The sequence below is a fragment of the Vombatus ursinus genome, unplaced genomic scaffold (assembly GCF_900497805.2).
Source record: "Vombatus ursinus unplaced genomic scaffold, bare-nosed wombat genome assembly UNPS02014781.1, whole genome shotgun sequence".
Lineage (NCBI taxonomy): Eukaryota > Metazoa > Chordata > Mammalia > Diprotodontia > Vombatidae > Vombatus > Vombatus ursinus.
The window spans coordinates 19,985,893-20,000,178 of NW_020954559.1; the positions used below are offsets into that span (position 1 = coordinate 19,985,893).

Sequence of the window (14,286 nt, forward strand, 5' to 3'; positions counted from 1 at the left end):
AGTCATCTTGACTCCAGGCCAGGCACTCTGTCCATTGTATCATGTGGCTGTTTGCATATCATAATAAAAATGATTAATAAATAAGTCAGCTTTGAAAACATAGAGTACATAACATGTACCCAATACAAGGAGTCCTTAATTTACAGATAGATCATATTCCGAGAAGTTCTACTGTAAGTTAGTTGTTTTGAAAAAGTAATGGGTTTTCCTATAGAAACATAGTTTTAGATATTGTTGAATCACCCATAGTTTAGCAGACATTTTAAAAATACATTTATAAAGAAAAGCAGTCAAAAATCCACTATAGTGGAAAGAATATTGGATTTTGGAGTCAGGAGACCCATGTTCAAATCCTTGTTCTGCCTCTTATTTCCTGTGTATCTTGGAGCAAGTTGTTTCTGTTCCGTCTTCCATAAAATGAACAGCTGAATTAGCTGATCTCCAAAGGCCCAACTTAAAATTCTATGAGAATGTGCAGAATGCTCGAGCTCCGAGGTCCCTTCCAATTTTAAATCTATGACTATTAAGAGAACCTATGACGTATTTTAGATATAAGATTAGAGATCTGGAGCTATAGAGACCATCTAGTCTAAGAGTTCTTAACCTTGTTTATGTATGCCATGGACCCCTTTGGCAGTCAGGTAAAGCCTACGGACCTCTTCTCAGAAGAATGTTACTTCTCTAATTGAAGGATGAACCAATCAGTAAACATTTATTAAGCACCTACTGTATGCCAGACACTGTGCTAAATGGGGAAGACACAGAACATCATAAATTTCAGAGCTGAGTGAAAAATAATAGGTCCCCTGACTCCATAGCCAGTGGTGTTCTTTTCACACTATGTCCCTACCTTTTGTACCCGCAGTAGTACAGAACTTCTTACCCCATCTAGACAATTTCATATTAGCTTTTTCTGAGAATTGATGATAGAAGGTAGAGGACGTTACTTGTTTAACCTTATTTGGGTAATTTATCTTGGAGGGTGTTGTAAAAAGGAAAGAAATAGGCACTCAATAAATATTTAATGAGTCATGGAAGGGACCACCATACAATGATAACCAAGGGTTGGCCCTTTGTATAAATGTTTTATGAATTTTTTCCACTAAGAATTCTCTTACCTTTTTGGAGGAGAGAGGAAAGGAGAGGGGTATGTGTAAAATGGCAGTTACTGATATTTTTGAATCTTAAATACTTAATTGAATTGGTCAGACTATTTTCTTAAAGTGGGCTTCTTCAGCTTGTGTTTTTATCTGGGACTCTCTTCATAATAAGTCATTTATCTCCTTTTGGCTAAGTGAGAAGATATCTAAATGTATTAAATGATAATTAGTCTTCCTGGATTTGACCACCAAGTAACCTGAACTCTTCTTTTTTTTTCTTTTTTTTTTGGTAAGGGCAAATTGGGCGTAAGTGACTTGCCCAGAGTCATGCACCTAGTGTTATGTGTCTGAGGTTGTATTTGAACTCAGGTCCTCCTGACTCCAGGGCCAGTTTCTCTCTACTGCACCTCCTAACTGCCCAACCTGAACTCTTAAAGAGCAAATTTGGAATGGCACAGGCTTCTCTGATGGCGGTGAGCTCCTTGGTTAGTCTTGGGCTTTTCTAGACTGAACCGCTAGGACATGAGTTTGTCTGGACTGCCCTTATATTCATATCAATCTGAGCAGGCATTTGACTTGCATTCAACCCTCTGTAATGTTTCCATACCCCATTTCCTGCCCCCCTGAAATCTTCTTGATTAATTCAGTCATTCATTAGGTGCCTATTATGTGTTAGGCATTGTTTTGGGTGCTGAGAATTAAGAAACAAAACAGCCCCTTCTCCAGAAGCTTGTAGGGAAAGCATTCAGATAAGTAAATATCTGATAAGTATATCCAGTATTTATAAATATCTGCTATCAAGTATATCAAGTATCTGATATATCTGATAAGTATAAATATCTGATAAGCAAATAAAAATCTAAATTCAGGTAAGTAAATGTGAAATACATATGAAGTAAATACAAAATAATTTCTGGGGTGGAGTTGGGTACTAGCAACTGGGGAGATTAAGAGAAGCCTCAAGTAGGCACTCAAGGATTCTAAGTTTCTTTGAGAATCCTTAGGATGCTAGAGATTCTAAGAGGCAGAGGTGATACAATGGTGCATATTTCAGGCATTAGGAGATAGAATGTAAGTCCCTTTGACTGAAGCATGATTGGAGGCTTATCCAGATGAGAGGAGTGGGGGCCTAACTAGGTAGTGTCTATGCCAGGAGTCAGAAAGGGATAGATGTTCTGGAGGCTGAATCTATAAGACTTGGTAACTGTGGGAGATGAAGGAGAGAGAAGAGCACAGGATGATTCAGGTTGCAAACCTAGATGACTGAAAAAATAGTAAGGTCCTCAACAGAAAGAAATAGGGATGAGGGAAGAGTTTTAGGAAAAGATGAGTTCTATTTTGGACATGATTAATTTAGAATATCTATGAGGCATTGAGATGGCTATATCCAGCAGACAGTTTATGATGTAAAACTGGAGCTGAAGAGAAAAAAAAGGTGACCTGGAAATATGTCTAAAGGTCATATAAATAGTAAAAGGGTTGGAGCTTGTATTTGAACCCAGGTCTTCTAACTCTAGGGCAGCTAAGTGGCACAATGGATAGAGCACTGGGATCGGAATCAGGAAGACTACTCTTTGTGAGTTCAAATCCGGCCTCAGATACTAGCTGTGTGACCCTGCGCAAGTCATTTAACCCTGTTTGCCTCAGTTTTCTCATCTGTAAAATGAGCTGGAGAAGGAAATGGCAAAAATTACTCCAGTATATTTGCCAAGAAAATCCCAGATGGGGTCTTGGAGAGTTGAACAACAACAATAAAAGTTTCTAACTCTAAATTGGGTTCTCTTTCTGCCGTTAACATTCAATAACAAAGATTTAGGTATTATGATAATTGAGTCTCATCATTATTTAGCTGCTTACTTAAGCTAATACAACCAATCCTATAAGGTTTAATTTTTTTGGATCAGTATTTATTTCTTATTTTATTACAAAAGGAAACCAAAGCACAGAGGTTAAGAGGTAATTTTAAACTCAAGTAGCAAGCCAGTTGTCACATGACAAAAACTGGAAATACTTAGTGTCTTAATTTCAGAATTGCAATGTTTATTCATATGGAATGGAAAGTTTTCAGAGAGTGACAGAGAAAGATGTGGAATGACAAAGACAAAGACATAATAGAAAGAATATGAGGAAACACTTTGTGTTTGGAGACCTTTCTGACCCTTGCAGTAGTTGCTTAAATATTGCAAAATCATGTGCCTTAGAAACAAGACCACCTGGTCCTCAGGCATTTAACTAGCTATGTAAGTGAACCTGCCAAGTCATCTGTAAAATGGAGATAATAGTATCACCTATCTCTAGAGACTGTTTTGAAAATCAAATGAGATGATGCCTATAAATATTACTACTGATACTTCTGAAGGCCAAGCTAAAAGCTTTTTCTAAGGTCATTTAGGCTATGGGTCACCCAGAGATAGTGATTTTATTCAGCCCTGATGGCTCAAAGAACCAGGAATGGCCCTTTGGGACTCATCCCAAGGTAGCAGGGTTGAGTGCATTACTAGGATGGGGCACGGTTGAATTCTTTGTCTCATATCCCTAATGCAGCATTAGAGGAAGTATTTAGGTATGATCTGAATTAGATGATTTCTGAGGTTACTTCTAACACTAAGATGCTGTAATTCTGTCACCTCTCTCCTGGATTATTACAGTAATCTTCTATTTGGTCTCTCTGCGTTAAGTCTCTCCCTACTCAATTCATCCTTCACCCAGCTGCCAAAATTTATTTTCCTAAGGTAAGGTACAGGTCTGAACACATTACTCCCCTTCTCAATAAACTTCAATGGCTCCTCATTATCTCTGGAATCAGTTTTTAAAATCCTGTTTTATTATTAAAAGCTTTTTACAGTCTGACTCTATCATACCTTTTCACTTTCGTCACCCACTGTCCTCCCTCCCTTCTCTTCCCATTTCCCCTTTCCCCTAGCCCATCCAAATTGGTCTTCGTGCTGTTCTTAACACATGACTCTCCGTTTCTACCTCCTGTCTCCATGGTATTGCATTGATATCTGGAATGTATTCCCTCTTGACCTTTATCTCTTAGAATCTCATCTTCAAAACTTATTTCAAGAGCCACATTCTATACTCCCTGCTAATCACTTTGGGTCTTTTTTGCCAATCCCTGTGTATATACATGTTGTTTCTCTGATTGAATCTAAGTTCCCTAGGGGCAGTGAATGTTTCACTTGTTTATTTCCCCCACTCCCATTCCTCTTCCTAGTTCCTAGCCCTGGCTGTACCTGGCCCCAAAATAGGGGCTTAATAACTGCTGGTTGGTTGATAGTAGAGATAATCTTTTATCAGATGGGAGAGTTGGACCAAGTAATGTATAAGGTCTGTTCCAAAGTGGAGGCTCTCTGGTGAAACATTTGCATGAATGTTTCACTTGCCCTCCTCACATGCCTAGAAAGTTCTTGGAATGCATACTCCCAGTTGAGTACAAATTAAAGCCTGACATCATCCCAGTCTCTTCCATAGTGATTTAATACACAAAGGATCTGTGATTTTTCATGAGTTTAGGGAATTATAGTAGATAATGGCCTAGGGAGTTGCCTGAGAAACAAAGGTTAAGTAAATTGCTGCATCCCATAGTTTGCAAGTATTAGAAAGATAGATCGATGAATGGATGGGATGCACAGATAGATGGGTGCAGAGGGGGTGGGATGGGTACTTACTGTGTGCCAGGCATTGTGCAAAAGCACGTAATAGAAATGTAAATACAAGACACAAGATTTGACCTTACGGTTTCCAGAGTCAACAATAACACACTGATTAAGTGTCTACTGTGTGTTAGGCAGTGCACTAAACACTGGAGATACAAAGAAAGACAAAAAAACATGGTCCCTGCCCCCAATGAGCTCACATTCTAGTGAGAGGAAACACCATTTAAATAACCATGTACATGCAAGTTATGTGCAGTGTACATTCTAATAGAGAGCACACAATACACATGGGGAGGTGGTGGCCAGAGAAGGGCGCTTAGATGTTTTAGCCTGGGAAGCCCAAGGAGTGGAGAGTGGAGCTTTAGGAGAATGTATTGAAACCATGATTGTACTGATTTGATTTAGGTGACCAGAGCAAAAGGTAGAAAATGGATGGGGGCAGGGTGGATGGCGGCAGGGTGAATGGCAGGGGAGGACGTGAAGACCGTATAGAGAATCCTACTTCCTACTGCTTTATATGGCTAGACTAACGAGACTGATAGGGATCTTGAAAGAACAAACCAAGGAGTAATAGAATGCTAGCTGAGAAAAGAAGAAAATTGCATAAACTGTTAAGACATTCACTCAGATTCCAGGATTTGAGGAACAAGAAAAAAGAACTGCTAAATACTTCAGATAGTACGCTGGTGCTTATTTCTCCAAGAAGGTGTAAACATGTAGATAGGTTCATTCAAGGTATTGGTAAATTTGGAGATCAAAGGTCCATAGCATTAAGGATAGTGAAGATTACTTATTACATTTAGGATAACATGTTTTATTCAATAACCCTTCTCTCCATCTCTTCTTCCTTTTACTTTTCTACTATCTTGCTTACTCTTACTCCCCCCCCCAAAAAAAATGCAGACAAAACTCTATGAATCCCGAAATAATTTTGTAAAAATGTTAGTGGGTATTAGCAAACACCCAGTTAATCTTTAAAAATGGGAAATTTAATGAGTTTCCCGTAAACTAATGAGAGCTTTGTTGATCTAGTTTGAAGTATTTTGAGGATGGTATATACCCATTTTCAAAATGTGGAGCAGGTCACCTGATCACAATCAGCCCTGCACTACTCCAGGTCATGTTTGGAATTCACTGTGTTATAACACTGCCCTTGCTTCTGGAAGGAGAATGTCAGTTGACTGCCCTATGGCTCCACTCGCTATTCCAGTGATGTGCTCCATCTAAATACCCTTCTCTAGCTACATCTCTCCCCATTTGTTTTCTTCCTCATTAGCAGGTACTCTCCTTGGGTCACCCCAAGACTTGGTATTATGTATAATACAAAATAAGTCCTTAATGAATACTTTTTTATTATTCATTCAATTCTTTCTTTCATTCACTTAACTAAATTTAATTTTTAGCTCTTTTAAGTTTTATTCATTTTTATTTCATTTTTTATCCTGAACTTAATAAATGCCAAATAAAATGAGCATTTATAGATTATAGACTAGGAAAAGATTGTACATTAAATTGTGACTTTTCATTACATAGAGCTTGTTTTTCTCTTAAAGTATATAATAAATTCAGCTGTAAAATTTAGAGCTTTCTTGCTTCATTTCCTTTGGTTCTCTTTTTTTGTTGGGAGTTGAGACTGTTCCCTTTCTTCCTCTCCCCATCCTCACCAGGAAGGGAAAAAAAAGAGGAGAAAGCCTTGCAACAAATGCATTGTCAAGCAAAATAATTTTCTATATTATCCATGTCCAAGAAATGTTAAGTCTCATTCTGCACCTTGATTCTACCACCTGTCTGTCAGGAGGTAGATAGCATGTTTCTTCATCAGTCCTTTGGAGTCACGATTTTTCATTTCATCTGTTAGACTTCTTCAGTCTTTCAAAGTTGTTTTTCCAATGTTTATTATACATATTATCTTCTTAGTTCTGTTCACCTCATTTTGCATCAGCTCATACAATCATTCCAGGTTTCTCTGATGCCATCCCTGTTGTTATTTCTTACAGCACAGTAATATTATATTATATATACATTCAGTAATTTGTTCATACATTTCTAGTTGATGGATACTCAACTTAACTTGTTGATCATTCTTCCTGAAAAGACTTACCGAAATTTTTTTTAAAATGTTAGGATATTACCTAACTTTCTATATTTCAATTTTAAATTGTTCCAAAAAGTAAATTTTCCATACTCTCTAATCCAGCATGCCACCATTGGGTATATACACCAAGGAAGTCAAAGACAGAAACAAGGGTCCAATATATACCAGAATATTCCTAGCAACACTGTTGTAGCCAAGAACTAGAAACAAAGTGGCCACATGTTGATTGGGCATGGCTAAAATAACTGTCTGAATGTAATGGAATAAAATTATGTAAGTCATTTTTAAGCAAGATTATAAATTCAGGGAAGATGGGTTTGAATTGATGCAGAGTGAAGTAAGAACCAAAAGAACAGTAGATGTAATAATTACAACAATGTAAATAAAAAACCTAATTAAAGGAATTTGAACTCTGGGTAATGGAAAAACCAGTGAAGGTCCTAGAGAAGAGATAGCAAAATACGGCTCCTTTCTCACAGTAGTAGAGAATGACTGCTAGGACAAGGACAAATAGTGTAATACATTGCTAGACAGGGCTTCTGTGTGGAATGTCTTTGCCTCATTATTTTCCTTTGTCATAAAAAGAGGGGCAGGTATGGGTAGAAAATGACTGACAAAAATAAAAGGCTTTCCAATAAGATATTATTTAAAAATGTCTATGTATTGACCGTACTGTCTTAAGTTAACTCAGTTTCTCAGAGAAAAAAGGGAAAATCTAATCCAGGACTGAGCAAAACTCTACAAAAGTGTAATGCAACTAAGAGGCTCATCAGATGTCCCAAAAGATATATACAAAAACAAGTGAATCTACTGTTAGGTTCCTGTGTAAGGCTGATCTTAACAAGGCATAAATACCCAGAGGCTTCCTTCATTGGCTCATCTTCTGTCTGTCCCTACCCCCACCCCCACCATGGCACTTCTCCCTTTTCTGCTGACGTTGTTATCCATTCCATCTCAAGAAAAGTATCCCTCTGGATTCCACCAGGCATATGCCTCCTTATCAATCATCTTAACAGAAAAAAGCCTTCTTTTCTTAACTGGGGCAGAGCACCAAGGCTGCCTCTTTAGGTACAAGACCTTGGGAGCAGAGGTACTGAAGTCTGAGGGCCTGGATTTCGATCCTATTCGTTAATTCCCACTACTTTTAGATTGACCTTACTGGGCCTCAGTTTCTTCATAAATAACATGAAGATTGGAGTAGATGGTGGCTAGGGTCCCTCCTGGCTCTGCTTTTGCCAGTTCCTAGGCAGTGCGGGTTAACAGTTTGTTTTGCTAATTTGCTTTTCACTCATCTGGCCCAGATAAGCCATTAGTCACAAATACTCACCTGTTTTGATTTGGACTTAAGATCGTCTTGAGCTGGAAGGCACCTTAAAGGCCATTTTGCCCAACCAAGTAATTTTTACTGATGCAGAATATGGGACTCAGAGATAAAATGACAGAGACAGCTTAAGTGGTGCCATAGTGCACAGAGCTGGCCCCTGAGTCAGGAACACCTAAGTTCAAATCCAGGCTTAGACACTTACTAGTTGTGTGACCCTTAGCAAGTCCCTTAACCTTGTCTTCCTCAGTTTCCTCAATTGTAAAATGAAGATAATAACAGCACCTACCTCCTAGGATTGTTGTGAGGATCAAATGAGGTGATATATGTAAAGGGCTTAGCACAGTGCCTGGTACATTGTAGGAATTTAATAAATGTTTATTCCCTTCTCTTCCCTTGCCCAAGGTCACTCAACCAGTAAATGGCACAACTGGTTTTGAGCCCAGGTTCTCTGACTACAAAATCCTGAAGTCTCTCCACTGTACCAACTGCCTCCCTTGGTTTATTTGATGTACAAGAATCTAGTTTATTATATCACTATATAATGCCTTTACTGTAAATAACTTTAGCCAGTCATATGATGTCAGGATATTGTGATATCATATATCATTTACTGTATTTGTAGCTAATTAGTAGACTGTATACTATAGTTTTCTGTGTGAATTTGTTTAATGACCAGTTTTCTTAAAGTGCATTCCAGCACTGTAAATGGTAAATATTGCATACTTTAATGATTTTTTTTCTTTTCTTTTTTCTAGCAGCTGTTTGGGGCAACTTCGTTAACATAAGGTAATTAATTCACTTTAATATCTGTCTGCTATGGAATTGTGGAATAGCTAATTTTTCAATTAACCATTTTGTAGATTTACTGAAAGTAACTTTTAATCTTAGATGGAATTCTCAGTATCTAAGCTATCTTCTCCAGTGTCATTTGGTATGTGCTCTGGGAAATCAAGCTAGTGTTAACCTCAACAAAACGTAGGATGAAAAATACATCACCAGAAATAAGCAGAATGAGTGTTTTCTTAAAAAAGCCTGACTGGGGGGGGAGGGGTTGGGTAAGAAGAAGAGCTGGCATGACCTTTTGTATTAATTACCTGCTAATATTGTACATGACAATGAAATCCTCTATTAGTATGAGTAACTGAGAATTTACAGTGTAGATTATCTTTCTAGAACATAAGAAGAAAACCTTGTAGTTGGGGGTTGATTTTTTTTTTTTGTGGTTATTTATAATTCAGGCATAACTTCATACTCTCATTACTGTATCTGAATATAAAATGCTTAGTTTCTGTAACTGTAAAGTAGGTGACATTTTTAATCATCTTTCTGAAATAAAATTTTGAAGATGTGTTCAGATTTATCCTGGTTTAAAACATTATAATTGGTGTTTAAAATTCTATGTTTAAGGGGCTAGAGAAAAGGGAAACACAGCTGAGGTATTTTGTTTTTTCTCCCCAAAGTCCATTTCATTGATTTAAAAGGCCTTTTAAAACCCAGAATGTGGAGAGGGAAAAGAGGAGAAGGGAGGTCTAAAATTGATTAAATTGAATCTTGTCAGTGCCCCAAATTATATGAGTAAATTCTTGATACATGCAATGATAATCCAATTTATCCGGCTTATATTACTGTGTACACTTTTACTGTTGATATAGTGTTTTAGTTAATTAGTAGGCTATTTACAGAGCTTATGTGGTTATGTATGTATGTATGCCCTTGCATATATGTATATTTAAGGAGGAAAAGTTGTGTTTTGTTGTTTTAAACATATTTTAGGTTTTCCCAGAAAGCCATTTAAGTTAAAAGAAAATTCTCATTGCCATTTTTCTTTCTTGATTTTTGAATTCAAGTTAGGGTGGTCACCATAACCCTTGCTAGTTAAATGAGAATTGATATTTTGCTGTTGCTGTTTGTAGTGACAAGTGTAAAGTCTCCAAGAACAAGAATATTCTTTTTTTACTCTAGTATCCCTTTTATTTATTTATTTTACTCTTTACCTTTTGATGTCTTTTTTTTTTTTGAGTACAAGATTTTTTCCGCAGTGGGTGGGGGAAATGTTGCTCTGATTTCTACCACTGTAGCATTTGTATGTTTCATTAACAAAGAAGCTTCTGTGTGTCTAGGTGTGGTGTGTGCTGATCCCATGTAAAGGAGCTCTGTTATACTACTTGAAAGGCTCCATTTTGTCTTAGATGCCCAAGAAAGCTCTATTTTACAGAACCTATGCCTTAAATATAATGAAGGGTCCTATAGCATACCTTTTTAATTTTTTTAACCAAGTTTTGCTTCTTCTTTTAAGACATTCTCGGGGGTAATATGGGAATGACATTACTTAGATTAAAAACTTGCAAATTAGGGTAAATGGAGCCTCTATTTAGAAAAATAGCATAAATGACTAATTAAAAAGGTATAGGGGATGTTTGAATTCTATAGTATTTTATTTGTCTCCAGTAATTTAATTTATGCTAAAAATCATTGTTTGAAATCATGAGAGATTATCCAGTTGACCTCAGCTTTCCTTTCTCCTCCATAGGTCTATACAGGAAAATGGAGAACAGAAAATTGAAAATAAGATAGAAGAGGTTAGTTTACTTTCCTTATTCCTCTGATAATAGGATCATAGATTTTTTTTTTAGCAGGAAAGGAACTCAAAAGTTATCTGATGTTGTTTCATTTTTACCAGTGAGGAAGCTGCAGCCAAAAGAGGTTAAAAGATTTGTTCAAAGTAACCCTGGAAGTAAGTGGTGAAGCCTGGATTTGAATTGAAGTTCTCACATTGCAAAATCTTAAGTATCTTTTTGGAGTCTTTCTTGGTATCTTCACTGTGATGGGACCTGGTGGTCCATGCCATTTGGGTTTTTGTTTGTTTTTTCCTTCTTCCCCAGTTGTACCTGAAAAGGTCATAATAATCAATTGGATGGGAGAGATTTTTGTAATTCTTACTGTTACACTACAGATGATACATCCACTTTTAATTTTCTTTTTAAAGTACAGGTTTTAAAATATTTTATTCTTTCTAACTAACTCAAGGAAAATTTAATCCATCACCATTTAGTGAAATCCTTCCTAGACAGCAAGTGGGAGAAATTGAGAGAAAGGAGAAGGGAGGGGAGGAGAGGAAAAGAGAAAGAGAAAAAGAAAAAAAGAGGAGAAGAAGAAGAAAAGGAGGAAAAGAAATGAGAAGAAGAAAAGAACAAATGGAGAAAAAAAAGGAGAAGAAGAAGAGAAAAAAACACAAGGCTGACTTAACTTTAGTTTGCCTTCTCGTTGGACAAGCCAAGGCACTTACATGATACAGAAACTAGAAACTCACATTGTTACATGTTTAAAAAATTTGTGTTTAAAAAAAAAATAGCTAGAATTCGCTCATATGAGGACCAAGTTGGATTGGTGAGCATCATTGTTTTTTTTTTTTGAAGTTTGGTTTAAGGCTCAAAGGAAAGAGAAAAGAATTACAAGTACAAATCAATTTCTGGAAGACCATGAATTGTTCTGACTCAACCCAACATTTTACGCTTAGCAATGCAACATGTATGAACATGCTGAAGAAAGAACTTATCGGTTGCTCAAACCAGATCAATTGCACAAACTAAATGTTGATCATTTATAAGCCAAAGTAGAAAAAAAACAAACTGCTTTGTTAAGAAGAGGATATGGCTGGTGCCTGTTTGGTTTTGAACCTGAAATTCCCTTTCACTGCTCCTGGTGGTGGGTAGATACAGATAATATGTTCTACCAAAGCCCTAGGCTTCTCAAGGAGTAGAAGCACCATATGCCTGCCCCTGATTGTTTAGAGTAACAACTGAATCCAAGTTGTAGTACATTTAGATTTCAGACTGAAAATGAATAGTGGAAAATAATGTTAAACTTCTGTGTTATGTCTTCAAGACATTATGTTTACTTGAAAAAGAACAGTCTGTGTGTTTCAGGAGTGGGGAAAGGTCTTGAGTTCTTTAAAATTTATTTCTGTCATTGTTGTAGGCTGTTGCACCATTGAGAGAGAAAATCAGAGACTTAGAAAAAAGGTAAGAAAACCTCTATAGAGTAAGTTTAAGACAATGGAATTATGACTTTGATACTATTGGGTTTGTGTTGAGTATGCAATCATTAGAAAGGTATCTAGTGTAAACTCATCAGTTAAGTATCTCTAAGTGCATGTATAAATAAATCATTTGAGTGTCTGTGTGTGTGTATGTGTGTACAAAGTCTTGTGCTGTCTCAGTATTTCCCTTTTCCAAGGAAAAATGGCAAAATAATAATAATAATGAATTGCTGAAAGAGCTAACTTGCTAGGATATTGGGGGGAGGGTGTTTGTATGTGGGGTGGGTGGGGGAAGGAAGAGGGATAATAATTATAATAGCCCAAGCATTTCTATATCACTTCCTATGTGCTACGCACTGTGCATATGCTTTATGATAATTATCTTATTTGATCCTTACAACAACCCTGGGAGGCAGGTGCTAATATTTTCTCTATTTTATAGATGAGGAAACTGAGGCAAATAGAAGTTAAGTGCCTTATCCAGCTTATCTACTACATGTTAGAAGCTAAGCTTATATAGCTTTTACAACTAGTAAGTTGTCTGAGTTCTGGTTTGAACTTAGGTATTCCTTACTCTAGGCTTGGCACTCTATCTACTACACCACCTACTTGCCCCAATAGAGTAGACAGAAATGAATAGAAGGCTGGTTACCAAGTCGGGAAGACCTCTGTTTGAATACTTTGATACATACTGCATATATATAAGCCAGGGCAATTCATTGGACCTGTCAGAGTCCTGGGCAACCTTCCTAAGACGAAAAACTGCACGGTACCTGCTAATATGTTTGTAATATAATCTGTATATGTATATGTATATATATGTATATGTATATAATCTGGGTAGAAGAAATTTCTTCCCTGGGAGTTCCCTTTGCATTAATGAATTCACAGGTTTTAAATATAAAAAATAGTTATATTTGTTTATGTGTGTTTCTGATATATGTTTGCATGTGTTTAAACACATATCTATGTATGTACCACACACATAAGAAATACAGATGTAGCTTAGAAAAAACAAACTGGACAAGAGTTTTTCCTTTGTCGTTTATAAGAAAGTGATCTTCCACGAAAAAAAAATTTTAAGTTTTTTAATATTAGGGTGATATATGTTCAGTAAAAATGGTTTAAATTCCAGGCTTCCTGTTCTCATTCTTCCCTTAGTGACCATACACATCAATTGCTCCTCTCTAAAGAACTTGTCCCCCATTTCTGCACCCACATTAAATAATGGAGCTTTTTGCAGGTTATGACTGGAATGAATGACTATTACCTGCTAAATCAGAGCCCTGAACCAGAAGATCAGATGTACTGATTGACCTCAAATCTTTGCTTACTAGATCTCCAGCGTGGAGATCTGCTGTTGCTGGGTTGTCTGTCTGATTTGGCAAAATTCTCAGTGGGGAGAAGGGTGTGGTAAGCTGAGTACTGATATTTTTTCCAATTACATGTAAAGACAATTTTTAACATACATTTTCTATATAAAATTTTGAGTTCTAAATTTTCTTCCTCCCTCCCTAATATGGTAATTTGATATAGGATATATATGTACAATCATGAAAACATATTTCTATATTAGTCATGTTATGAAAAAAGAAATGGAACAAAAGGAAATATAAAGAACAAAAAAAAGTAAAAATATCTGTATTCAGACTCAACAGTTCTTTCTCTGGATATGAATAACATTTTCTGTTATGAGTCTTTTGAACTTGTCTTGGATCATTGAAGATTGATATGCATCTTATTCCTTGGTTAAGTATTTACTGAGCTCCTACCATGTGGGAGGATGCAGAGAAAAATTAAAGATGGTCCCTGGTCTCAAGGAGTTCATATACTGGAAATAACTTGAGTATAGAGAGTTACAAGGCATATATGGAAGGTTGTGAGAATTAATGAGAGATAAAGCTAGAAATGTGGGTTGAAATCAAGATTGTTGGAAGGCCTTAGATGCTGGACTAAGGAATTTATAATTTATTTAGTAATCATTGAATGCTTTTGAGCAGGTCCATGATGTAACTGTAGAAATGATAGGGATCTGGCACTGCTATATAGGAGACACTGGAGGCCAAGAA

General features: G+C 36.6%; 1 protein-coding gene across 2 annotated transcripts in view; it reads left to right on the top strand.

Moving 5' to 3' along the window:
• Positions 1 to 14,286, top strand: part of LOC114046228 (UDP-glucuronic acid decarboxylase 1) — a 148,350-nt gene that overhangs the window by 45,038 nt on the left and 89,026 nt on the right. The window contains exons 2-4 of one of the 2 annotated variants that reach the window (XM_027866468.1): positions 8,934 to 8,964; positions 10,709 to 10,757; positions 12,157 to 12,200. In XM_027866468.1, the coding sequence (XP_027722269.1) occupies positions 8,934 to 8,964; positions 10,709 to 10,757; positions 12,157 to 12,200 (124 nt within the window). The remainder of the gene's footprint in view (positions 1 to 8,933; positions 8,965 to 10,708; positions 10,758 to 12,156; positions 12,201 to 14,286) is intronic. The other variant, XM_027866469.1, reaches the window with a different exon arrangement.